Source organism: Sorex fumeus, unplaced genomic scaffold (assembly GCF_029834395.1).
Source record: "Sorex fumeus unplaced genomic scaffold, SorFum_2.1 ptg000019l, whole genome shotgun sequence".
NCBI classification, from domain to species: Eukaryota; Metazoa; Chordata; class Mammalia; order Eulipotyphla; family Soricidae; genus Sorex; species Sorex fumeus.
Window position 1 is genome coordinate 390,252 of NW_026606076.1, and position 25,598 is coordinate 415,849.

Consider the following 25,598-nt stretch of genomic DNA (forward strand, 5'->3'; position numbering starts at 1 on the left):
CTGTATGACTGAAATCCAATCATGAACACCGTTGTAAAGGTCTATCTCACAGTGATTCAATTAAAAAGTTAAAAAAAAAAAAAACAGTATCATCAGGGCCGGGGTGATTATACAGCAGGTACAGCATTTGCAATCCATAGGGTCCCCTGAGCACTGCCAGGTGTAATTCCTGAGTCCCGAGCAAGAATAACCCCTGAGCATCACCGGGTGTGACCTCCAAAAGCCAAAAAAAAAAAAAAAAATTAATACAAATAAATAAGAAAAGAAACACCACCCCGCATCTTGTGACTCCTCTCCCGCGCCTGTAACTGGAGGGCTAAAAGCGATCTCAGTTATGTGTGTGTGTTTGCATTTCTGAACTCCCTGGAATTTCTTACCAGGAAGGCGGGCACTGAGAGGGTGCCAGGTTTCAGGAGGCTGCAAGGGAGGCACGGCCTGCGGCTTACTCAAACTCCTACGGGGCCACACAGGGCCGTCCCGGCGGGGGCTTTTGTCTGCGCAAGTCCTAGATCGTGGCTGGCACCAAAAAAAAAAAAAAAAAAAAAAAAAAAAAAAAAAAATCCCATTTATTTGCCTGTTCTGGGGCAAACGCCGCGGCGGCTCAGGAGGGATCGCCGCTGGCAGAGCTCGGGGGACCCTCGCTGGGGATCGAACCCGGAGGCCGAACGCCGTTCAGGGAAGGGCCTCGAGCCGCTGCACCAGCTCCCGGCCCCGCCAGATCAATGAATGAGGGAATGAATGAGAACGAATGAATGAATGAATGAATGAATGGATGGATGGATTCGAGGCTGGGCCTCGGGGCACCGCTGAGCCGCTCTGGTCACGGCCCTAGCAAGCGTGTCCTTTTCACCGCGACGGGGAGGGAAACGGAGGCCGGGCGGGCCCGCGCCCCGCCCCTCGGAGGGGCTGGGATTCGAACCCGGGCCCCCGGGTCCCGCTGACCCTTCTCCCTACCTTGCAAGCCGGCAGCGCCGCCGGCACGGACGGGCACGGGCCGCACCGCACGGCCGGCGCGCTCGGCGGGCGACGCGGCTCTCCTGGGCGCCCGGCCTCGCTCCGGGCCCGCGGGCCAGGCCAGGCCAGGCCAGGCCAGGCCAGGCCAGGCCCCGGCCAGGCCCCGGCCAGGCCCCGGCCAGTCCCCTCCGCCGCGTCCCCCGCCGGCCGCCCGCCCGGCCGTTCGCAGGCGGCGCCGGCCGGAAGTCCCGCCCCCGCCGCGCGCCCCGAATCGCGGGCGACAGGCGCGCCGGCCAATCAGCGGCGCCGCGCCGCGGGCGCCGGCCAATGGGCGCGCGCGCCGGGGGGGGCGTGTCCGGGCCGCGGGCCGGAGCGGGTCGTGCGCGCTGAGGAGGAGCCGCCGCCGCCGCCGCCGCCGCCGCCGCCGTCGCCGTCGCCGCCGCCGCCGCCGCCGCCGCTACCGAGGCCGAGCGGAGCCGTTAGTCCCGCGCCGCCGCCGCCGCCGCCGCCGCCGCCCGCCCCGGAGCAGCCCCGGGCCTGCCCGCGCGCGTCCAGGTGAGGCGGCCGAGCCCTCGGCGGCGGCCTAGGCCGCGGCAGGCCTGGGCTCGCCTGAGCCGGGCCGCGGGCGCTCGCGGGCCTGCAACCGGCCGAGGCCCAGGCCGAGCGGGGACGCGCGCGGGGCCGCGGGCACGAGCGCGGGCCGGGCGGGGACGCGCGCGCGGGGGCGCGGGCCGAGCGGGGACGCGCGCGCGGGGGCGCGGGCGGGGGGCCGCGGGGGGGGTGCGCGAGGGGCGCCCGGGGGCGCGCAGAGGTCACGGCCCGCGGCGGGGGTCGGGGTCCCCCTCCCCCCCGGGAAGCCCCCCACGGATCCTTTTGTGGCGGCGCAACGAGGTCCCCGGGAGAAGTGTGTGCGCGCGCGCGCGCGTGTGTGTGTGTGTGTGTGTGCACGCGCGTGGGGATGGGGGCGGCCCCGAAGGGAGCCGAGAGCGCCGAATCTGCATCCGGGTGGGAATCCGAGACTTATCGATGATGATGATGATGATGATGATTTTTTTTTAAATTTTTTTTTTAGGGGGGGCAGAGCCCGTTTGGACAAAGCTTGTCGCCTGTAAAGTGGGGGGGGGGAAAGGAGGGGCGCGTAAGGCATGTTGGATGGCCCCCCGAATGTGTGCCTTCACACACACACACATGCACGCCCACCCAAAAAAAAAAAAGGGACCAAGTTTGAACAATGGGGGTCGATGTGCGCTTCCGTTTCTGTGCCCCCCCCCAACAAAAAGTGGGTTCTTGGCCCCTCCTGGGTGCCAACTAGAAGGGGGGAGGGTTTGCATCGATGCTGACCTCTTTCCCGCCCCCGCCCATTAGAGGGCACGGTCCCGGGTGGGCTAGGGGGGGCGCCGCTGCAGAACTGGCGGGGGACTGTGTTCACGGGCCAGCCAGGTGGAATCAGAAGTTGTGGGGACGTGGAGGGTACTGGTGAAGGTCTTCTCTGCGACGTTTGGGGCGCGATGGGTCGTGATTTTTTGGGGGGGTTGCTGCGATCACCACCGCCCCGTCCCTTGTAGCATACTGACTTGTGCCCTGAGGCCTCCACTTCTTGCAGGGGCTCCCGTGTCGTTCCCACTCCCTGCGGCCCCACTTGGACCCCAACTCCCAGTTGCGAGGCTCAGAAACTTCTGAGGATGCTGGAAGTGGTGCTTGAGAATGGGGCGTCCAAGGCTGAAACGGGAACCCCCCCCCCCCCCATCAATGGCAGCCTCAGTTTTGATGCTGAGTTGCTAAGTCCTTCCCCCCCACCCCGGGTGGCCCATTGCATGTGCCAGGGCTCACGTGCACCATGCCAGGAAAACGGTCGCCCGTGTTTTCGGATTTTGTTGGCAGCATAACTTCCTTCACCCACAATCTCCAGCCCGGGAGCTCCTTGCGCCTCAGGTCATTCCCATTGTTCCGGCAGCAGCTCAGTGCGACTGACGGGTGTCATGGTCAAGGGGCCGGCCGGGCTGGTCGGCGCGCCAAGGGGGTCCCGAGAGCGGTTCTCTGTCCACTTGTCACCGAGCATCTTGGGGTGGGGTTCTTGGCTGCTGTCCCTTGTAAAATTCTGCAACCTCGGGGGGGGGGGGGTCCCGGAAGAGACCCCCTTTAGAGGGACCCCTCTCGAGGCGGAAAGTGATGTGTGCTGGGGACAGTCGCTTTGCCGGGCTCCTGAGGTCACGGGGCCGGCGTGGAAGAAGGGAGGAGAGCAGAGCGCGTCTTCCTCCCGCCCGCCCGCCCGCCTCTGCCCTATTTTCACATTTCCAGCTGGGGTTGTGCTGACGGCGTGCACAGCTGAACGTGGAGCTCCTGCTTCCCCGTCTCCGGCCAGGGAACCTCCTGAGGTGACTTGAGAGCTGCAGTTTGGAAACGGGAGGGCACCCTCCGGCCCTCCCTTCCTGAATTCACCCCAAACCCGGACCCGCTCGGCCTGTCGCCCCCGCTGCGTGGAACCCCGTTGTCGTCGTCCCTGTGCTCGGGGACCTGGCTGCGAGTTCATGCACCATTTGGAACCTTCCCTGACCGTGACCAGGCTTCCTCCACCAGCGTCCACCGGTCCCCCCTCTGCGCCCCCCATCCCGGCCGGAATCGAATTCAAGGCGGACAGGAGCCAGGCGTGCCCTTGCAGCCGCCCGCCCCTAGGTGGCGGTGGCGGAGCAGCCGAGACCCACCGGAGACCGTGGGTCGGAGGAAGGGAAGGGAGCCCCACTCCCCTCCCGGACCCGGACCCGACTTCTCCGTCTCCACCGCAGCCTGTCCCAGCCGGGCTCGGGAGGGCTCGGGGAGGCCCTGGTGGTGGTGCTGGCCGTGCAGAAAAAGTTTGAGCTCAACCCTGCCACACCTGGGGCTTGGGGGGGGGGGGGGGGGGGTGGTACGTTGGCTGATGTGGAAGCACAGAAAAAAGGAAGCTAGCGTCCAAGCCTGGGTGGGTGAAGGCAGTCTCAGCGGGCTGCCTGGAGGTGACGATGTGGGAAGGAAGAAGTTAGTGAGGGGCAGGCTTTGCAGGCCGCAGTCACAGCATGGGGTGGGGGTGGGGGGCCTTATTTCTAGAGAGGACTCGTCGGGTCAGTGTTTGGGGTGCAAGGAAGGTGAAATGATTGTGACAGGGAGTACTCGACTGCTGGTGTGCAGAGAGCTGGGGAGGAGGGGGCTGCCTGCCGAGGCCAGGCGGCGCAGGGCTGCTGGTCGCACCGGCCTTAGCCCCGGAGTTTAAGGGCTGAGCTCTGCACAAACGCGCGAGAGTTGGGAGAAGTACAGCCAGGTGAGCCACCCTCTTAGGAGGTGACCCGTTTTCTGTGTGGGGATCTAACCCAAGCAAGGCCTCGAGGCTGGAGAGGCGGTTCAGTGGGTTGAGCACTGCTCTGCGTGCAGGAGGCCTGGGTTTGATCCCCGGCACCAGGCGGGACCCCAGAGCACAAAGTAAAGAGTTGCCTCTGAGCACCACCCTCTGCCCACGTGAAGGGATGAAATGGTGGGTCGGGACAGGGTAGAGAGGAGAGACTGTTGGTGGCAGCTGGCGTGTGGGCCACCTGCAGTCCGGACGGGGGCTGGTGATGAGAGGGGTGTGTGTGTGTGTGTGTGTGTGTGTGTGTGGGTGGGTGGGTGTGGGTGCAGTCAGCCGGAGGAGATCACCAGGAGGGCCCGAGGCCCGGTGGCCCTGTGTGGCCAGGCAGAAGGTCACGGAGGTGAATCGGCAGCTCTAGCGAGGAAAGGACACCGGGGTGAGCCCGGGGACAGTCCTGGGCCGTGAAGTGGGGTACTGAGCGGTGGCGTTTCCAGCGGGGGCGGGGAGGTGACTTTGGGTGAGCTGGGCAGGAGGCTTCGTGGGACCAGGAGGCTGGGCACTGGCCTGGCTCCATGGGCCAGGCCCGGAACTGCGGCCCAGGCTGCACCTGGCAGAGGATTAGCACCGGGGACGGGAGCGCGTGGGGCTTCCGACGGTACTCGGTCCCGCCCCCCGGGCAGGCTTCGGGGGACAGTCTAGGGCTAGCCAGGGGCCAGGCGGGTGTCACCGTGAAGAGACACGGGGAGGAAACGGCAGGCAGGAGGGTGACCCGGAGAGGGTTACGGAGTGGGCTCAGAGACGCCAAAGCTGGAAGGAATCTGGGGTGGGGGGCGGGTGAGGACTTGAAGGATGGGAGGGACCAAGACCCCCAGGATGAGGGCCAAGACCTCTGGGAGGCATCGTGGCCATTCATGGGGCAGAACTGGGTGTCTGCTTAGGTTTGGGGGGCCAGATGTGTGCCTGCCGCCTGGAGGGGGACTTCAGGAGGAGAGGGGGTTGACGCCAACCACACACCCAGTCACCTCTACTCTGCTAGTGGAGTGGGGTGAGGGGCGGGACTGGAGTAACGTCACTTCCGGTGGCCAGACCTAAGGCCTGCAGATCCATGGGACTGATAAGTGACTTTGTGGGAAGCACCACAGTGTGTGCCACGGTCACCACCTACCCTGTGTCTTTCCTCAACCCGGGACCATGACAGATGGCATCAAGACTTTGGGGGTGTTTCCCATCTCCCAGGGAGGAGGAGCCTCCCTTACTGCACCTGGAGGCCCATGGACAAGTGGGTGGGTCACTCCCAGGGCAGGTGCTAGGGCCCCCCGCTCCCCGTTCAGTAGACGAGCCACCCAGCCTCCGGGTGGGAGGTCTTAGACGCGGGGCAGCAGAGTGAGTGGGCTTGTGGCCCCCCACGGGGCTTTCACTGTGAGTCCTGGGGGCTTTGCATCTTAGAGTCCGGCGGCCTGGAGCAGCCGGGGAGAGGCTGGGGTTCTGGGCAGCCCAAGCTGCTTGGCCGGCGGCTGTGGAGCAGCTGGGACGGGGCCGCAGGGCCCCTCTGTGGGCTGGGGGCCCCGCCAAGTGGCTGTAATTGGGTCAGCCAGCGCCTTCGGTTCTTTCTGGCACCGGAGCATTTCCTGGGTGACCTTCTAGTCCCAGGACTTACCTTGAAGAACTCCAGATTGGGGCCAGAGAAATAGCTCCTCCGGCTGGCGCATGGGCTTTGCACGCGGGGTTGGGTTGGGGTCCTGGGACCAAATCGTCCCTGCTGGAGTGTGGCCCCTTAGGAATGACCCCGCAATGCAACGATTCAATTAACAGAGTCTATACATTTGGAGCCGGCCGTGCTCATGGCCATCCCAGGTTCGATCCCAGCACCACGTGACACCCCCTCCTTCCCACCCCCCCACCCCCCACAGCCTGGCCAGGATCGACCCCTGAGTACAGAGCCTGAGTCAGCCCTGAAACAGCTTTGTGTGGCCCAGAAAAGGACAAGAATCTCACGCCTGGGAATAACTTGAGTTACATCTCCTGATGTGCAAGATGGCCGGCGTGAGCCTGTGGCCACCTGGGGTTGGGGCAGCATCACTTGTGGACTTTGCCCAGGTGTCACAAGGCCTGCCACACTCTGGCTCCGTCCCAAGCATCCCACCGTGATTCGCTCTGCCGTCATTTGTACCCGTGTCGGGGTTATTCGAGTTGGCACGATGGCACTGAAGACCCCTCCGCCCTCACTCGTGTAGGACCGTTCCGGTCACTCGACTTGGCTCAGAATCCAGAGAAATCGCTCTGCTCTGCCCCATGTGTCCCTCGCGCACACGCTGTTGACTTAGAAATGGGGGCCGGGGCTTGGTCCTTGGTCCTTATAGACAATCCCGGAAAAGGAAGGTCCCAGCTGTCCTCAGCAGCCACCAGCATAGTCCCCAAGGGTCTCTCTTTCCCAAAGCAGAAGAAACTCACCAAAACTCCAATTCACAAGGGAGCCAAGACCCAACACCTGTTCCCATCTCCTGGCCTGTGTGGCAGCCTGAGCCTCTGGCTGTCACCTGTGTCCCCAAGTCTCTTGGGTAGGAGTAGTCCGGGTCCGACTGTGAGAATGGAGGCTGGCGGCCTCTGTGTGCGGGCACTGAGTGCCCCATGGCCCTCGTGGTCTTTTTGGTGGGAGAGGGGCCGCATGTAGCTCTATGCGCGGACTCCTGGCTCTGTGCTGGCAGTGCTCAGGAAACCATCTGGGGTGCTTGGGCTAGAACCCAGTTCAGCCACGTGTGAGGCAGGGGCCTACCCGCTCTGGCCCCAGGCCCGGATGGTCTCTTGAGCTTCTTGATTTCGGGTGGTTTTGCTTGGTTTGTAGGGGCCGCACCCAGTGGTGCTCAGGGCTTCTCCTGGTGCTTGGGGGTACCACGCGGGGCCAACCCAGCCTCCTGTATTCAGGATTTGTGCTCAGGTGATTGATGGACACGTGAGGTTTGGGGGAAAGCAGGGGAGAGGCGGGGGGGCTCCCTTGGCAGGTCCCCGCCTCCTCCTTGGCCAACCTGGGGCCGGTCCCTGCCAGTCATTAACAGCTTGTTCACTCCCCAGGAGCAAGTAAAGTGACCTCTGAGCCCCTGGGGGGTGGGGAGGGGGGTGGCATCATGGATGGGAAAGCAGGAAGGAGGTGCCTGGTGAACGCAGGGGCCCACGGGCCGTCCCTCCTGAGAGACCCACCAAAGCTGGCCAGACGGGGCAGCTAGCGAAAGCCGAGCTGAGCAGAGCAGGGTTGGGAAAGACCAGGAAGGGACCCTGACGCCCGAAAACTTGGCTTCCCGAGTCGGGGTCTCGCTGCTGAACCAGTTCAAACTTAGGGACAGTGTGGGTTGAGGGAGGGGCAGACCTGACCTGGGGTCAAATCCTGATCTCCCGCAGGCAAAGCATGTGTTTCAGTCCTTTGAATCCTACAAATTTAGCGTTTGGGTTTTTTGTTTGATTTTGATTCCGGCTTTGGAGCACCGAGGAGTGCTCAGGAATCGCCCTAAAGAGGTAGACACAGTCCTCCCGTTGTTCATCGATTTGCTCGAGCGGGCCCAGTAACGTCTCCATCATGAGACTTGTTGTTACTGTGTTTGGCATATCGAATGTGTCACGGATAGCCCTGAAGAGGATGCAGGGATTAAACCTGGGTCAGTATTGTGCAAGGCAAACGCCTGGCCCCCTGTATTATCTCTCTGTCCCTCTCGTTTTGTTTTTTTTTTGTTTTGGGGCCACACCTGGTGGTGCTCAAGGGTTACTCCTGGCTCTGCACTGAGGAATCACTCCTGGTGGTGCTCAGGGGAACATATTGGACGTTAGGGACAGAAACCAGGTCGGCTGTGTGCAAGGCAAGTGCCCTACCTGCTGGACTATCTCTCCGGCCCCCATTTTTAAAGTTTCCTGGTGTCACTTGCACTGGTGGTAGGGCCCTTGAGGTCCCGGGGCTCACGCCCAGGCCCTCCCACGTGCAGGGTCCGCTGTCTCTTTGGCCCTGAAATTTCGGTCTTCATTCAGTTCTTCTAGCGTTGACAAATTCACAAGTCACAGAGTCACCACTGAAGATCCCAGAAAGTTCCATCACAAGAAATAGCACTAAGCACTCGCGCCCTCTCGGTTCTCTTACCCGTCAGTGCTGTCATGTATGAACCACGGAGCCTGAGACTCGCTTGCCCTCTTGGCCAAACATGCAGTAACTGCTCACTTAATGATGCCAGTGGTTGGTGGGAACTGCAGCTTTCTGGAAGATGGTGTAAGGGAACCCATTTTACCAGCATATTTCCAAGCACCCCCACCCCCACCGCCCAAATCTCCCCACTTGAAAATACAGACGCTTTTGCTTCTTCTCAACCCGACCGGAAGGTGTTTAGTAGTTGCCTGCCCTGCTGATGAATTCCCTTACTCTGTGGCATAGCAGTTGGGAGCTCAGGGGGTAAGAGGGGAATCAACCCAAAGCAGGACCCCCTTCCGTCGCAGGTCACACTCCCACCCTCCCTCATTCCCAACTGGGTAAGTGCCATTGCGCTGGGATACTCCCCTGCGTATCTTTGAAGTGAGGGAAGAAACCGGGGTCTTGGGAGAGGTGGGGAGAATGACCCCGTGGTGCTGAGTGAAGCAGTATAATGCCAGGGCCTGCTTTTGTGAGTCACGTAGGTTACAGGAACAGCAGTGCCTTTTTCCTTGCTGAGTAGTATTCCAGTCCTCGCCGTTTTGTGGTGTATACATTGACAGCCGAGAGGACATTTGGGCTGTTCCTGTTTGGGATGATGAGAAATTCAGAGACGATAAGTATCCGTATGGGTTGTTTGTTGGAATCCTCTTCCTGCGGCGCCCAGAGGCTCTGGTCAACTCAGTTCTTGAGGGTCATTCCCAGCAGTGCCCAGGGATCCATGTGGAGCCAGGAATGGGAGCCGGGTCTTGTGCGTGCAAGGCCAGCACCTTCCCCCCTCGTGCTCTCTCTCTCTCTCTCTCTCTCTCTCTCTCTGGGTCTTTGAAATAAAGATCAGCTTTCATTCCTCTGGTGGCCAGACGAGGCAGAGTGACTCCTGGGCCACGTGGCTAAGTGTGTCGAACTGCACATGACTGCTGTCGGTTTTCTTCAGTGCCCTGTCAAGGTTTTGCGGTTCCACCTGGGTGCATGAAAGTTACCTAGTTTCTCCATGTCCTCTCCAAATTGGGTAGGGGTACATCAGTGGGGAGGGGGTTGGGCGGGGAGGGGGAGGGGTTGGGTTGATACCCCGTTGCTCATCCATTTACTGGAGCGGGCGCCAGTAGCGTCTCCATTCATCCCTGTTGCGTGCTAGCGTAGCCCAGTGGCATCTGCTCGTTCTAGGAACGTGCATTTCCCTCATAAAGTAGCAAATAATTATCTTTTCACCTTTTTATCTGCCGGCCATGTACCATCTTTTGTTGTTGTTTTTTTTGTGTGTGGGTCTCCCCCCCCCCCCAGTTTTGGGGCCACACCCGGTGGTGCTCGGGGGTAACTCCTGGCTCTCTGCTCAGGAATTAATTATTCCTGGTAGTGCTCGGGGGACCGAACGGGATGCAGGGGATCAAGCCCGGGTTGGCTCCATGCAAGGCCAGCGCCCTCCCCACCGCGCCGCGGGGTCTCGTTTGGGCCTCACCCAGCTTTGCTAAGAGGCTCCTCCCAGTTCTGTGTTCCGGGATCGCGCCTGGTGGTGCTCGGAGGACCCCTGTGGTGCCAGGGTTTGAACCTGGCCATATGCAGGCCAGTCCCTGAAGGGCTCCCTCGTTCCCGATTCCTGTCCGGGAATCTGTGAACGTTTCCTTCCTGTCTGCGTTTATTTTAACTTCCCAGAGCCGGTCTTCTGTTGCTGGGGCGGGGCCGTGGGTGGGGACACTCTTTGTTTGGGAAGGGGGGAGTCACTTCTTTCGTCACTCCCGGCTCTCTCTCCCCTTTGGCCTTGCGGGTGGCTGGCGGCGGCGACCAGGAGGCGCTCGCAGAAGGTCACGCCCCTCTGATCGCGCCCGCCAGGCCCAGCCCTGCTCAGATAGCCTTGGCCGCGGCCTGCGCACACCAGCACGCTGCTTCCGTCGGGAGAGCCAGCTGGGACATACGTTGAGCCTGGGAGGTGGTAGGCGCCCTGTCACAGCCGCTTCACTGTCACTAGTGCAGAGGCGGCCGGGGACCGTGCGGGGAGATGTGTCGGGCGCCAGGCGGCTTTATTCCTAGGCAGAGACAGCAGGCCACGCACGGTGTCCTGACCCTTCTCTAGGAAGTGATGTTTGTCTGTTTTCAGCTTTGGGGGCCATTCCCGGCAGTGCTCCGGGTTTACCCCTGGCTCTGCACTCGGGGATCACTCCTGGTGGTGCTCAGGGGACCCTATGGGATGCCGGGGATTGAACTCAGGTCGGGTCGGCGGTGTGCCAGGCAGACGCCCTTTCTGCTGTCCTGTCGCTCTGGCCCTGAAGGTGGTTGTTTTTTTTTTTTTTTTTTTTTTTTTTCCCCAAGGAGGCAGAGGCTGTCTCATTGTGGGTGATGGGGGGTTGGGGTTGTTGTCATTCCTGTCTGTTCTGTTGTCCAGGGAAGCAGAAGAGAGATAGGGCCTCAGAGAAAGGGTGAGAAGAGGAGGAAGGAGAGAAGAAAGCTCAGAGTCAGAGCAAAGTTCAGTGCACACACGCCAATGTGTGTTGCTGATAATGTACTTGTGAAGTGTCCTAACCGCACAGTTAGGTGATGGACCGAGTCGGGGACGCCTCCTCCTTCCAGCCCATCCATGCTGGTGTTCTGACACTCCTTTTGGGCCTGGGGGCACACTTAGCAGTGCTCGGGGCTTGCTTCTACTTCTGCCAGTAGAGTCACTCCTGGCACGGCTCTGGGGACCTTTGGGGGTGCCGAGGATCAAACCCAGGTCGGCTGCATGCAAGGCAAACTTTTCTTGTTAATATTTTTTTCTTCTGTTGAATAATCGTGAGGACGTTACAAGGCATTGTTGTTCATGATTGCATTTCAGTCTTGTGATGCTCCAACCCCGGTCTCTCCACCAGTGTCATTTTCCAGCCTCAGTTTCCCCAGTGTCCCTCCTATCCCTTCAGACCACCCCCCCGCCCCAATTTTCAAGGGAAACTCTTTACCTGCTGAACTATCTCTCTGGCCCCTCGTCCAGTACTTTGTGCTGAAAAGTGGTACTTATTTAACTCTCATCCTTCGGTTCACCCTTAAGTTAGTTCTAACAGCCAAGGGATGCTCCTTGCAAGTCTTGCCACGTGTGCCTGCGATTCCTTCCGTAGTTTAGGCTGGAGTAGAGCCCACCTGGGATACAGCTCACCAGGAGAGCCCTTCTCCTCCGTGTGTGGACCCCCAGCTTCCGTCCCTGACTCTGCAAGAGCCAAAAAAAAAAAGGATGTTTCTGCAGAGTCCTGGCATGGGGCCAAGAAGATGGCTCTGGAGGCTCGGGGGCATGGCCCCACACAATTCCCTGAGCTTTCCAAGGACAGGTGTGGCCCCCCAGACCACACATGCACGCACGCGCACACACACACACACACACAAAGTTTTGGGGTAGGGGCTGGGGTGTAGCTTAAGTGACAGCATCCTCACGTGTGCAGGGTCCGGGCATCTCAGGGAGGAGGCCCCTGATTCCAGACGACCAGAGGAGTCTCTCTGCCCACAGGCATTGCCAAGTCCTTCCCCCGAAACAGTTGTTCTGTGTCGTGTTCATTTCCGTGATTAGGAGGATTCTTGCTCCTTTTCACAGCCGTTTCATTGCTTTATTTCCCCCCTCCTTCATCTGATGGTCAAAAAGGAACATTGGTTTTGTTGTTGTCGTGTGTTGCTGTGGTTTCGTCTGAGGCTGTACCTGGCAATGCGCAGGGCTGACTCCTGGCTCTGCGCTCAGGGATCACTCCAGGCAGGACTCAGGGGACCCTCTGGGGTGCCAGGTCCGAACACAGACTGGCCCTCCCCAGCTTCCGTCTTCCTTGTTCTTACCCCGCTTGAGCCCCTTTCTTGCGCTTTGGGGCCGGGTGAGTTGTCAGCATCTGTGAGCCACGGCTCACATCCCTTTTCCGCTCCTGCACGGGAAGTGCTGGGCTGTGTTCTCTTACTGTTGTCAGTGTCCCCAGCTTCCTCCACCTCAGAAATAGTCACGGGGCCTGGACACCTCTTGGCTGGGGTGGAGGTGCTGTCCAGTGCACCACATCCCTGTCTTCGCCATGACCTGCCATAGTGTGTGGACACACACAGGTGTCCTGGCGTTGCCCAGTGTCCCCAGAGGCTGCACCTCATGTCCTGCATGAGAAGGGGCCGTCCGAGCCCTGCCCCGGGCGTCTGTGCCTCCGCCCTGGCTCCTGCTGCCCTGGTCGTGGTGTCTTTTGCCACCTGGAAGTTTTTCGTGTCTGACGTCCTCATCATCTTTGATGGCTTGGAGGCGGGAGAGACGACTCCTCCGGCTTCGCGTGCATGAGGCCCAGGCTCGATCCCCAGCACCACAGGACCCCCTGAGTACAGAGACCCGGCGAAACCCCCGAGCACGGAGCCAGGAGTAACCTCCGAGCACTGCCGGGTGCGGCCCAAAAAAACAAACCTTCAGTGACGTGCGCAGCTGACCTACTTAATTGTTCTCCTGCTATTGGGCGGGCAGGAGAGAACGTTTTCCAGAAAGGAAGAAGAGAGAAACGCCGTTTCCGCGTCGGAAATAATCTGAGACGAGTTTGAGACTAGAACGGGAGCAGAGGCATGACGGGCCCCCCAGGAAAGACGCCGTACCTCGTTTCCGCGTGGCAGGCATGGCAGTTGGTGCCGGCAGGGTTTTGTGTAATTCCCGACTCTGGGTGGATGAGGAGTCCCGGGCCCGGGGGGGTGGGGGGGCAGCAGAAACTTTCAGTGAGGTGGGGCAAGCCCCCAGAGGGCTCGCCTGCGTTTGGAGGCAGTGCTGAGAGGAGACCGGGGGGAACTTTCCTTGTGCACCCCCCGGCCTCCCTGGAATATGATGGAAAAAATCTCTGCAAGCAGCTGCAGGCTGGAGACCCCCGGCCACCGGCTGGGCCTGGGCTGGGCCGGACTGGGTTGTCCCAGCACACGCCAGATGCGTCCGTGTGGAGACGAGCCAGAGACCAGCAGAAGTCTCAGGCCCTCTCCCCAGAGACCACCCGCCGCACTTCTTACAGAAGCCCTCCTAGGTGCTGGGTACTGGGTTTTGACACCCGAGTGTCAAAATGACAGAACTGCCAGGTGTGGTTCCAGAACAAAGCAGTTCTTCAATCAGATGAGAAACGTGGACTTTATCTGGAGGGCGGGGATTTGGGCCACACACGGCTGTGCTCTGGGGTCACTTCCGGCTGTCCGGGCCACCACACGCGGTGCCAGGGAGCGCACCGGGGTGGGCTGCGTGCAAAACACGTGCCTTGACCCCTGTACTACTTGGTCTGGCCCCGTATCTCGTTTGGTTCGGGTGTCGCACCTGCTATGCGCGGGGGTCACTCCTGGCTCCGCCCTCAGGGGCCACTCCTGGTGGGGCTCAGGGAGCCGTGCGGGGTGCGGAGCGCCAACAGCCAGGCAGTTGCGTGCAAGGCAAGTGCCCGCCCCGCCGTCCTACGTTGGTCCCCGGACCGTTGCATCTTTGGTCCCCACCCCCCTGGTGCTGGGCTGGGTCCCTCGTGGCCCGGAGTGGCTGCATCCCTGCGAAGGCCCAGTCTTGGCGTTCGGTCTCCTTCCTGTGTCACACCCGTGGCCATGGACAAATGGATCCATCGCTGAAGCCCCACCCCACCCCACCCCCACCCCCACGCTCCAGGCTCAGCTTTCCCGGAACCCCATCCCGCGGCACTGGACAGTGCGCGCCTCGCCGTCTCTTTCGTTTTGCTTGGCAACCTGCAGCGCCGGTCAGCGTGGCGGCCTCGCTCCGTCCTCCCTCGCCCCGAACAAGCAGCCCATTGTGCGGCCAGCCCGGGGCCTCGTGTCTCCATGCGCCTCCCGACGGGCCGCGTGGTGGCTTCCCGCTTGGGGCGGCCCTGGCCAGAGCTGCGGGAAGCCCCGTCCCGGGGCCATCTGTCCCCTCGAAGGTGGCCCGTGGGCGCGTGGGCGCGGCCTCCCGCTCCCCACCGGCTCCCGCTGGCTCTGGCTTCCTGGGCGCTGACTGGGTCCTCTCCTCCCGCTCGGCAGATTTCGGAAGAATACAATGTCTAATGGTTATGAGGACCACATGGCCGAAGACTGCAGGGATGACATCGGGAGAACGAATCTGATCGTCAACTACCTCCCTCAGAACATGACGCAGGACGAGCTGCGGAGTCTCTTCAGCAGCATCGGGGAAGTGGAGTCCGCCAAGCTGATTCGGGACAAAGTCGCAGGTAACGGCCCCCGGCCGGTGTCTCTGCCACGCGGGGAGCTTGGGGCGCCGGGGGCCAGGCCCGCTCTCTCTGCCCCTGCGCCGGCGGGGGTGGGTCCCCCCAAGGAGGGACCGGTCGGCAAGGCGGAGAACGTGTGCGAAAGGAGACTCGGGGAGGGAGGGGAGGGCCGAGGAGGAGTCAGCAGACGTGGGGCCCCTCGGAGAATTAGGTGGGACCCCAGACGGGCTGCCGCCCCGCCCCCCCCCCCCCGCCCCACGGACTGGCCCACTCCCCTCTCGAGCAGGTCAGTAGCGCAGAGTGGGGGCACTACGGGGAACCCTGCCCCGAACCCTGCTCCCCACTTTCTTCATTGTGGCCTTTGAACCTGGAGGCCCCCGTGCAGAGAGGAGATCAAGGCACCCGCCTCGTAAGGGTCCCCCATCCCCGCTCCCCACCCTGCCCACGGCTGCGGAGGGCCCCGGGCCAGGGAAGCCCCTCCAGGCGCAGTGCTCTCCCTGGCTTGGGTTGGGGCACCCTAGTGGTGGGGGAGGGGCTCCCTCCTTTGCTTCCTCCCCAGGGAGAAGCCCCCCCCCCAGTCTCCCTCTGCCCCACCGTGGGGTGCTGAGGAGTAAAGGGACTTCCCGGCATGGTGCCGGCTACGACCCTGGGCTTTGGCACATGTGAGCCCCTCCACCGAAAACCAAAAGCCAGACAGTATTTTTCGGAAGGAAATCGAAGCGCCCGGTCAAGTTCACCGGAAACCGGGCGCTGTGTGCAACCCCCGTGGGCACTGCTCTGTGTGATGCCACTCCTCCAGTCTGCCCTGGTGCGGAGACAGATGGGCCAGAGGGCACAGCTAGGGTTCAGAGAAAATTTAGGACCCTTCTGACCCACGGGGTCTCTGCTGGGCCGGGGCCATGGCACGGTGGGGAGGGCACTTGCCTCGCGTGCAGGAGCCCCGGATTCGATCCCCGACATTCCACAGAGTCCCCCCCGGCCCGCCAGGAGTGATCCCCACGCGCAGAGCCAGGAGTCAGTGCCCTGAGCGCTGCCAGCTGTCACCCCGGAACTAAAGCTTTCGAAGGGGCCAGAGAGACTAGCACAGCGGGCCGGGCGTTTGCCAGGCACGTGGCTGAGCCAGGTTCAATTTCTTGGCGTCCCACACGGTTCCCCTGAGCACCACCAGGAGGAATTCCTGAATGCAAAGCCAGGAGTCACCCCTGAGCATCACCAGGTGTGACCCAGAAAGCGACGGGGGGAGGAAAGAGAGAGCGGTGCCTTGCATGTGGCCCGGCCGATTCAGTCCCCACGCCACGTGGTCCCGTGGGCACCTCCTGGTGCAGCCCTGGAGCGCCCCAGCACCGCAGGGGCGGGGGGTGGCAGCTGCTTCCTGTCCTCCCGAATTGACCAGGACCTCCAGGAGACATCTCCTGAGCACCGCCGCCTGGGAACACTCTCTCCCCTCAGTAGATGTGTGTTTCCGGAGTAGGACCTTGAGTCGATACCTCGACTGGAAGAGTGTTAGAATGTCCCAGAAGCCACTACCTCCCTGTCCTAGGGATCCGTCCTACGTTGGAGTCCTTGTTCAGAGGGGATTTGCAATTCTTCCCAACGGGCGGGTCTTGCCGTCCTCCCTGTGGCTCTGGGGGGCCAGGGGGTCTCAGCCCCGTTGGTGCCAGCACCGCAGCCTCCAGTCTGACCTAGGCCAGTGCTCGCCTGTTAGCTGCGGGCCGGCCAGAGAGAACCCAGTTTGCCAAGTGGCAGAGGTGTAACCTGGCCGTGATTTCAGCTTCGAGGGAAACTTGGCTTATCTAGGGGCCAGGTTGGCAGAGTATGAGAGGGATCCAGGGTTGGGGGCGGGGGGCGCCCAGTCCTTCCCAGTGCTTCTGGCGCGTGCCCAGAGCATTGCAGAAAGCCTGCTGCCGTGGGCTCCCTTCTCTCACTCTGGATTCCCATCCGTGCTGGGCTCAGAACCGTCTTGTCCAGTAGAATGGTAAGATTCTCCAGCCCAGGGCCCCGCCAGCCGTGTCCTGGCGCTCACCGCGGGCGGTATTAGTGGGCGGATGGCTTGAGGGTGCGGGGGTGGGTGGGCGGACGGACATATGGGTGCCTGGTCCGAAGGGCAGATGGACGGACGGATGGAGTTGGGTGGAGCTAGAGTTTGCGCAAGGGGATATTTCCTTCACTGGACAGAGATGTGCTGAGCCCCGCCGCCCGGGTCCAGCAGCGTGAGAGGCAGAAGGGAGGAGCGAGGCGCGGGGTCGGGACACTTCCTGCAGGGTGTGCAGTCACCGTCTGCCCCGTCACACTCGCCTTCAAGTGCTCCCCATCCTAGGGCCGGGCCCTCGCCGGTGTCGGGGGTCGGCCTCCCGCTCCTGGACCAGCTCTCGTGCTGGCCCCTTGCCCAGCGTTTGTCTGGTCAGGAGAAAAGCCCCAGGCCCGCGGCGGGGCCCCCAACACCGACAGCCAGCCCCCCTCCTCTTGCCCCTAGTGTGGATCAGACTCGTAGCAAACTCGCTGCGTGAAACCAGCAGGAGGGAAAGTTTGGGGGAGGCCCCGGGCCCCTCCCGGCATGCTGTGGGTCGTGCCAGCACTGCTCTGGAAACCTCCAGGCCCGCTTCCTGCAGCGCCCTGCAGAGTCTGAGTTTCCCGGTGTGGCCCCCCACCCCCCACCCCCACCAGTGGCTTTTGAGCGTGTGACCTCCCCGACCCAGCCCGCACACGCCCACAGCCGGAAGCAGTTCTGTGGGCTCCCCGCATGTGGGCGCACGCCGGACCCGGGGGGGAGGGGGGAGGGGAGCCCCCCAGTGGGCCCGACTCCTTGCCTGGCTCCCCAGCCCGGTCCCAGGGGAAGGAGGGGGCAACGGACGCCGGGTGGCGCCAAAGTCCCGCCTCCCAAACCTCCCAGCGTGGGAGGATCCCCAGGGTTGGGGACTGTGGTCGGCGAGTAACCTTCTCGGATGGCAAGAGTAACAAAGTCAGAGGATGGTTACAGAAAGGTACAAGTTTGCCAGCGAGGCTCGCAGGAGCTGGAGAATCGGTCTCCGGGGGTTGGGGCCAGGGCCTGTTCCGGGCCTCCCCGGCCTCTGCCCTGTCCTCTGCTCGGCCACGCCGCCCCTCCCCCGGCTCCCCTTCCCCGCCACCCTGGTCACTTGACCTGCCGTCCACGTGTCTCCCACGCAGGACACAGCTTGGGCTATGGCTTTGTCAACTACGTGACCGCGAAGGACGCGGAGAGGGCCATCAACACGCTCAACGGCCTGCGGCTCCAGTCCAAGACCATCAAGGTACCCAGTGCTGTGGCCCCCCGGGGCCGCGTCGCGGGAAGCGGGGAGTGATCCCCGCTCCCCTCGGGGGCCCCGTGAGAGCCCCGGGCTTTCTCGCCCCTGCCCAAACCCCCGAAAGCGCCTCTGTCTTGGCAGGTGTCCTACGCGCGCCCCAGCTCAGAGGTCATCAAAGACGCCAATTTGTACATCAGCGGCCTCCCGCGGACCATGACCCAGAAGGACGTCGAGGACATGTTCTCGCGCTTCGGCCGCATCATCAACTCACGGGTGCTGGTGGACCAGACCACAGGTAGGGCGGCGGGCGAGCCTCCAGACCACGGCCGCCGCGGGAAGAACCAGACGGCGGCCTTTGTTCTAGAAGGCCGGCCCGGCCAGGCGTGCTCTGGTGAGGCCAGTGTTTCGGGGTGGCGGCCCCCAGGCGGCACCGGCGAGGCCAGAGCCGGGGGCCCCTCTGGCTGTTGCCCCACAACTCCCGGGTGCCTTGTGGCTGCGCTGCCCCCCCCCCCGCTATGCCCCGCCCTGAGTTCAAGGTCAGTGGGCGCCCGCCTCCCCCACCCCACCCCCAGGTCCTTTCAGCTCAGACCTGCTCTGTGGCAGAGGTTGGCGTTAAGCAGTGAGGGAACATGTAGCGGAACCCTGCCTGTCCCCGCGCGGGCCCCTGGGTGGGCAGAAGCGGGAGTTGGGGGGGCCTCCACCTGCCCTGCTGGCCTTAGGGCCTGGGGTCAGGACAGCCCCGGTGGGCCCCGTGTGGAGAGCAGTAAGGCTGGGGGGCCCGGCTTCGCGGAGGAAGCCCTGGGAAGCCGGTGGGGGTCTCTGTGGCTGGGTCGTGTGTTCTTCAGCCCGTGTGCTCCCGTGTGGTTGGCAGGCGATGGTGGGTGCCCCGGGCACCATAGAGCCGGTGGGAGGGCGCGGCCCCTCCGGGGCTCGTGAGCTCCACGACGTGTCCCTGAGGCCACATGCCTAGGAATGGGCGGCTTGGAGGCTCCCAGCCCACGGAGGGGAAGTGGAGACCCCCACTGTAGCCCCAGACCAGGCTTTACGGCCGACTCCCATCCGCCGGCTGTGCTTTGGGCCAGAGGGGCGGGGGGCCCCATCGACTTTGTGTGACCCCCCCCCCCCCCGCTCTACACCAGGTTAGTTTTCTGTGCTCCCCAGAGTTCTAGCTGTTCCCTGCTTCTGGGCAGGCTGCCCGATGACTGTGGGGTCTCCTCTCCACCGGCCCCCCCGCCCCCAGCCTTCCGACCCTCCTTTTGCAGAGCCCAGACAGGCTGCTGGTTGGGGCCGCCGAGGCCGAGCAGCCTGGCGGTGGGATTTGCCTCCCAGAAAGCCCGCAAAGCTGGTGTCTTCCGGACCCTTGGGCGTCCCAGGGCCACTCCCCGGGTCAGCCACCACTGAGCTCCTGTGGCCTCTGGGCCCCTTCACTACTGCAGGGAATGAGCCCGGGGTGGCCCTGGGGAGCGGAAGGGTGGACCCCTTCAGGGCACCAGAACCCTCCGAAGCCTGGGGGAGGAGGACTCTCAGCAGATCAGAAACCTCCCCCTGCGGCCGTCGTCGCCTGCTTTACCCCCGAGTGTGGGCTCAGCCGGGCCTGGCGGTAGAACTTGGGGCCTCCCTCACAGCCATTTGCTTGCCCCTGACCTGAGTTTCTGGCTGACTCAGTCCCCAGGTTCGGCCTGTCACCAGGCTCTGCTCCGGCATCTAAGTAAGCCCCCTGGGAGCACCGGCAGCAGATGCAGAGTCATCGGGGACAGTTGGACCCCACGTGGGCCAGGGCCCGTGTCCCCCAACGTCCCTCAGCACCCGCACCCTGGCCTAGGTTCCTTCCAGTCCCCGCACCCCCCGCGTGGTGGCTGTCATGGGCAGGGCCCCCGTGTCCACGTATGCTTGTGTCTTGTCCGGGACTCAGTCCCGGGGCCTGAGGTCACTTGTTTCTGGGGTGTCCAGCAATGCTGGCCAAGTCCGCACGTTGGGGTGTTTTTTTCCGAAACCCTCAGAGAGTCAAGCGAGCCCTGGCTCGAGAACATTCCTGCCCCGTGTGGACTGCTCAAGTCGCTGTCCAGCGCCAAGGGTGAATATGGATGGAACCTCATGGCTTCCATTCTTGGGGGGGGGGTAGGGTGGACCCCGCCTGCCTCTGGCCTCCCAGGGTGCTGTGCTGGGGGCCCCCAGAGTAGGAGTTTCCCCAGGAAACCTTGATGGTCTGTCCAGCGTGGGGGGGGGGGGGGGGACGGTAAAGAAGGAATCCTTGTCTGGGGCCCAAGGAGGGTGGTACCAGAGCCTCAGTGTTCCTCTAGAGGCCCCGTGTCGCAGGCCTGCTGCAGGGACCCACCTGGGCTGCAGAGGATAAGGTCGGGCCAGGGCTGACTGAAAGGGGCCCTGTTCACTTGGGGGCCCCGGTCCCCAGCTGTGCGCCTGCAGGCATTGGCACTGACTGGCTTTCTTGGAGACCTGCCTCCCCACCAGGGCCATGTCCCTAGGGTCCCCAGACCTCCACTCTGACCTCTCGTGGCCTTTGACCTTCACGCTTGGTCCCTCCCACTCCCCTATCCTCTGCACACCCCCCAGCCCTAGTTCCTCCTTAAGGGGTATGGCTTCATCGTCTTCCCAGACTTGGAATGTTGGGTGCCAGGCTGGAGTTGGGGTGCCTGGCCCCATCACTGCCAGCGGTGGAGCCTGGGCTGGCCACAGGGGCTATGGAGGTGGCGAGGGACGGTGCCCTCCTGGGGCGGTTGGGGTCCAGGGGTGCCCCTGGCCCTTCCCAGGCAGGGAAGGTACCGAGTATGGAGTGGTCCCGAGACAGGACCCCTGAGCCTGTGAGGGCCCGAGGGTGGCGTCGGCACCATCGTGGGGGCGTTGGCCGTGCTGGGAGAGGGCAAGTCACTGCATTTGGTCGCCATGGGCCATCCCGGGGCCTTCGAGTGGAGTGGCCCCAGGTGAGGGAGCCTGGGGGCCGCTGTGGTCCCAGTCTCAGTGCCTGTGTCCATGGAGGGTCCCTTGGGGCTCCTTACTCCTCGTAGGGCCGATAGTTGGAGGTGGGCGTCAGGGACTTTTCCTCAGACCCGACTCCTAGCCCCCTTCTCACCAGCTCCTCAGTCCATCCTAGCACCCTGTGTACTGGACATGAGCTAGTGAGGGTCAGTTCACTGCTGGCCTCGCACACCTTCTGCGTGGGTTCTACCCCTGGCACCCCTAGGGTCCCCCGCGCCCACCAGAGTGATCCCCGAGCACAGAGGCAGAAGTCAGCCCTTGACACCACTGGGCTGGCCCCAGAACGAAAGAAAATTAAATCTGAGAAGCAGCAGGGGTTCTTTTGGGCGACAGCCTGGGGTGTCTCGCGCCCTTTGGTCCTGAGGCTGCCGCTCAGAACCTTTCGCCCCTTTCCCGGCGAGGTCTGGTTTCGCCGCCTGGAGGGGGGCGGGGGAACGGCCCCGCGCCAGACCGCCCGCCCAGCGCGCCCACTGACTTGCGTTTTGCTTTGCAGCTTGACAGAACACCGCGCCGCCCATTTCTCCCCCTAACTCCGTCTCTGTTGGTTTGTTAACAAGGTTTGTCCAGAGGGGTTGCGTTTATCCGGTTTGACAAACGGTCGGAAGCAGAAGAGGCAATTACCAGTTTCAATGGTCATAAACCCCCAGGTTCCTCCGAGCCCATCACAGTGAAGTTCGCCGCCAACCCCAACCAGAACAAGAACGTGGCGCTGCTCTCCCAGCTGTACCACTCGCCCGCTAGGAGGTTCGGAGGCCCCGTCCACCACCAGGCACAGAGATTCAGGTGGGTCGGGAGGGAGGGAGGCGCCTCGTCCCCCCCCCCCCCCGGGGGGTCCCGGGTGACCCGGTATCTCGGTGACAGCTCGTACCTTTCCTGGTGGTGGCTTCAAGTGGGATCAGAAACCCGGGCCGGCTTCCGGGAGGCAGGGGTACTTCGCCTGCAGAACGAGCACCCCAGTCACTGACAGCGCAGGGGAGGGGGCAGAGAACCAAGTGAGCATGAGGTGAAAAACTCTGGTTCTTGAGCACAGCGGGGAGGGCGTTTGCCTTGCACGCAGCCCGACCCGGGTTCGATTCCCAGCATCCCATAGGGTCCCCCGAGCACCGCCAGGAGTAACTCCTGAGTGCAGAGCCAGGAGGAACCCCTGAGCATCACCGGGTGTGACCCAAAAAGCAAAAAAAAAGAAACAAAAAACTGGTTCTTGGGCTGGAGCAAGAGCACAGCGGGGAGGGCGTTTGCCTTGCACGCGGCCGACCCGGGTTCGATCCCCGGCACCCCATAGGCTCTCCCAAGCCCGACCAGCAGTGATCCCTGAGCACCGTCGGGGTGGTCAGGAAACCATAAAAAAGAAACCTGGTCCTCTGGCTGAGTAGCCAGAGGCAGGGCAGTGGACTCCTTCCAGAACTTTTGAGGGGCCTTCAGTAGCCTCAGCTCGAGGCGGGCCTGGACCCCCAAGGCGACCCCCTGTGCTTTCCAAGACAGATGCTTTTCCTGCCTCACGTTCCATCCCAGGCGTGCTGAGCCTGGCCAGGCCCTTGCCAGGCCCTTGCGGATGAGGGTGGCAGTTCTTCCCGGGAGGGCGGGAGCGCCTGCTGCCGTTGGTTCCCTATTGTCAGCATCCATCCAGGGTGCCTTGAGGGAGTTCTCGAGGCTTCCTCAGACTCCCCAGCTAGGAGCGGGCGGCTTCTCATCCCCAGGCCAGGGGCCGGGGTAGCATGTCTGGGCCAAAAGAAGGGGGTCTTTGGGGCTGGAGCAATAGGAAGTGGGGAATCTGGGTTCGATCCCCGTGCACAGAGCCAGGAGTCAGCCCTGATCGTAGCCAGTTGTAACCCAAAACCCAAAGGATAAGAAAGAAGTGTGTGGGGGGGGGGGACTGGAGCAGGGAGGGTGTTTGCCTTGCACGTGGCCAACCCGGGCTCGACCCCCAGCATCCCGTGTGGGTTCCCTGAGCACTGCCGGGAGTAATTCCTGAGCGCAGAGCCAGGAGAAACCCCTGAGCATCACCAAGTCTGACCCAAAAAGCAAAAAAAAAAAAAAAAAAAAAAGGGGGGGGGTGCTGAAGCCAGGTTTACAGGCCAGGGTACAGTGTGGGCAGCTGAGAATGACTCCCAGGACTCTGGCAAACCAAGGCGGGTCCGCAGAGGAGGAAGAGAAAAGAAAAGGGAGGCGCCCCCAGGAAGCAGGCTAGGTAGAAAGAAGGCCCGGACGAGGAGGGGTGTCAGGAGCGCCCCCTGCGTAGACAGCTGGTCCCCTCTGATCTGTGGTCAGGGATGTCAGGGCTGATGGAGCAGGGGCGCCGCCCCCCGCCCCCCGGCCCTCCCGGAAAACCAGCCCAGCCTCAAGTCGTCTCCCCATTCCAAGGACCCAGGGGTTTCCAGGAGGCGCTCGCCAAGCCCCCCCGAGCCGTCTGTCCCTGCCCACTAATGCCTGGGGTCTGTTTCCGGACCTGCCGCTGGGTTCCCCCAACCCAGCACAAAAGGGGCTCCCCAGTCTGTAGGAGAGATGCTGTGGAGGGGCCCCGGCAGACACCCGCTTTCCCGAGGCTGGCTTGTTTTAGGAACAGAAGCTCGGGGGACCCCTTATCGGCCGCCGACGCTTGTAGGAACTCAGAAACTGGTAGAACAGTCGTCATCCACCCTTGCCCCTCCATGGCCCTCTTCTGGCCTCCTCTCCTTTCTGGGACCCCCCTGTCCTACCATTGGGCACCTACTGAAGCAGTTTTTACCTGGCGCCCCCGGGATTTACCTGGGGGGGTCCCACGGGGGGCCTGTGAGGGAGAAACGCTGACCTGAGGGGCCACACGGCGCCAGTTACCCCAAATCCTTACCCCCAGGCCTTGAGGGAAGACCCTTGGGTGTCCCGAGATGGGATGTAAAGAGCGAGGTGAGCTCGCAGCTGCCGGCCCTTCCTCCGGCCCTGACCCTTCTGGAAGGTTCTGAGCCCGAGCTGCTCTCCCCGCGCCCCCTGCAGGTTCTTGCACTGGGGTGGGCCTTGGCGGGGAGCGGGGGGGGGCACTCGGGGTTGGAGGGGAAGGCGCGGCGGGAAACCTGGAGGACGGCGAGGTTTAGGCCCCCACCCACACCTGGAGCCACCCCCAGGCTGAGGAACGAGCTGGCACGAGGCGGGAAGGTGGGCGGCTGACTGACGGGCACCGGGCGGGGGTGCCCGGCACCCCCTGCCTGCACGGGCCTCTCTGCGCCTCCCCCGCCCCTCCTCCCCCGTCAGTGATGCCTCGCGGGGCTCGAGCAGGAGCTTCTCGAGGGAAGCCTGGCCGTGGTCGAGGGGGGCGGCCTCGCCCTGCCCTGGGCCCCGACGCGACCCCGCGCGCTCCGTTTGCCGCAGGTTCTCCCCCATGGGCGTGGACCACATGAGCGGACTCTCCGGGGTCAACGTCCCGGGCAACGCCTCCTCGGGCTGGTGCATCTTCATCTACAACCTGGGCCAGGACGCCGACGAGGGCATCCTCTGGCAGATGTTCGGCCCCTTCGGCGCAGTGACCAACGTGAAGGTCATCCGCGACTTCAACACCAACAAGTGCAAAGGGTTCGGCTTTGTGACCATGACAAACTATGAAGAAGCGGCCATGGCCATAGCGAGCCTGAACGGGTACCGCCTGGGGGACAAGATCTTGCAGGTCTCCTTCAAGACCAACAAGTCCCACAAATAACGCGCTCACGCTTTTTGTTTTTGTTTTTGTTTTCGTTCTGTTCGTTTGTTCGTTCGTTCGTTCGTTTTTTTTTTTTTTTTGTACGGAATAGATAATTAAGAGTGAAGAAGTCGAAAACTTTTTTTCGTTAGTGTACAACTCATTTTGCGCCAATTTTCATTTTCACCAAGTGTTTTGTCTTAGTCGAAAATGAGACGTGAAAAGAAAAAAAAAAAAGGTTTTTATACTCTGGGATGCACCGACATGTTCAAATGTTTGAAACCCCCCTCCCCCCTCCCTCCCGGCCCCCCCCCCCCCGACTCCCGCCTTAGACCAAGTTTAAGTTTCTTAAGTTATTTCCTTGAAACTCTCTATTGAACCGAAGCCCAAGTTGACCGCAGTGACTGACTAACCCGTCCCTGGGCGAGGGGCCCGGCAGCAGCCCCCCGGGACTTCTCAGCGGCGACCACGTGTCTCGTTCGCTGCCCCCTCGAGCTGGCACCCCCAGACCCACCACCCGACCCGAGAGCACTGTAGCCGGCTTCCACCCTTAGCAGTCCAGGGGGCGGCTGAGAAGAGCAGCGGGGACGGGGCTCCCCACTGCTCGCCCCCTCCCTGCTCCCCGAGCAGCAGAGTCTTGGCCGGACGGAAACCGGCCCTCCAGGCCCGTCCAGCTGCCAACGCCCGGCCCCCGCCACCCCCAGCCTTGCTCACTCAGCCCCGGCCACCCGGGCCACCACCAGGCCAGGCCTTTGGGGGGCAGAGGCGGAGGGGGGCGGCGGCGGGCGTCAGCCCAGGTGCCCATGGAACTGACCAAAGAGTTTCCGGGAAACTCCAGAATCTTCCAGAGGCGGCTCTAGGCTCCTCTGCCCGCCCCGTTTTCCAGGCACGCCTTGCATGTGGTGCCCTTCCTGCCCTCCTTCCTTCCTTCCTTCCTTCCCAGCCCACCCCCGAAGGACCCCGACACTGTCCGCCCTCAATTCTCCTGCGTCTGAGCGCGCTGTTGCAGGGTCACGGAACTGGGCCCGCAGCCCCGCGCCAGCATCTGGTCGTATTTCACGCATCCCGTCTCGCGCCAGACCTTTTTCTATTTTAGTCAGACTTTTGTTTTTGAAATGTGGCT

At 62.8% G+C, this 25,598-nt stretch overlaps 1 protein-coding gene across 2 annotated transcripts; it reads left to right on the top strand.

The window, feature by feature from the left end:
- Positions 1-1,394: 1,394 nt before the first annotated feature.
- Positions 1,395-24,790, top strand: ELAVL1 (ELAV like RNA binding protein 1). 2 transcript variants are annotated; one of them, XM_056113191.1, is made up of 6 exons: positions 1,395-1,509; positions 14,388-14,575; positions 17,738-17,841; positions 17,977-18,130; positions 21,477-21,612; positions 24,172-24,790. In XM_056113191.1, exons 2-6 carry the CDS (start codon positions 14,404-14,406, stop codon positions 24,494-24,496), a joined length of 891 nt encoding a protein of 296 aa, XP_055969166.1. In that variant the 5' UTR covers positions 1,395-1,509; positions 14,388-14,403; the 3' UTR covers positions 24,497-24,790. The 2 variants fall into 2 exon arrangements, with proteins under 2 accessions (XP_055969166.1, XP_055969165.1); XM_056113190.1 differs by having other exon boundaries at positions 21,387-21,612; positions 24,172-24,789.
- Positions 24,791-25,598: the final 808 nt, after the last annotated feature.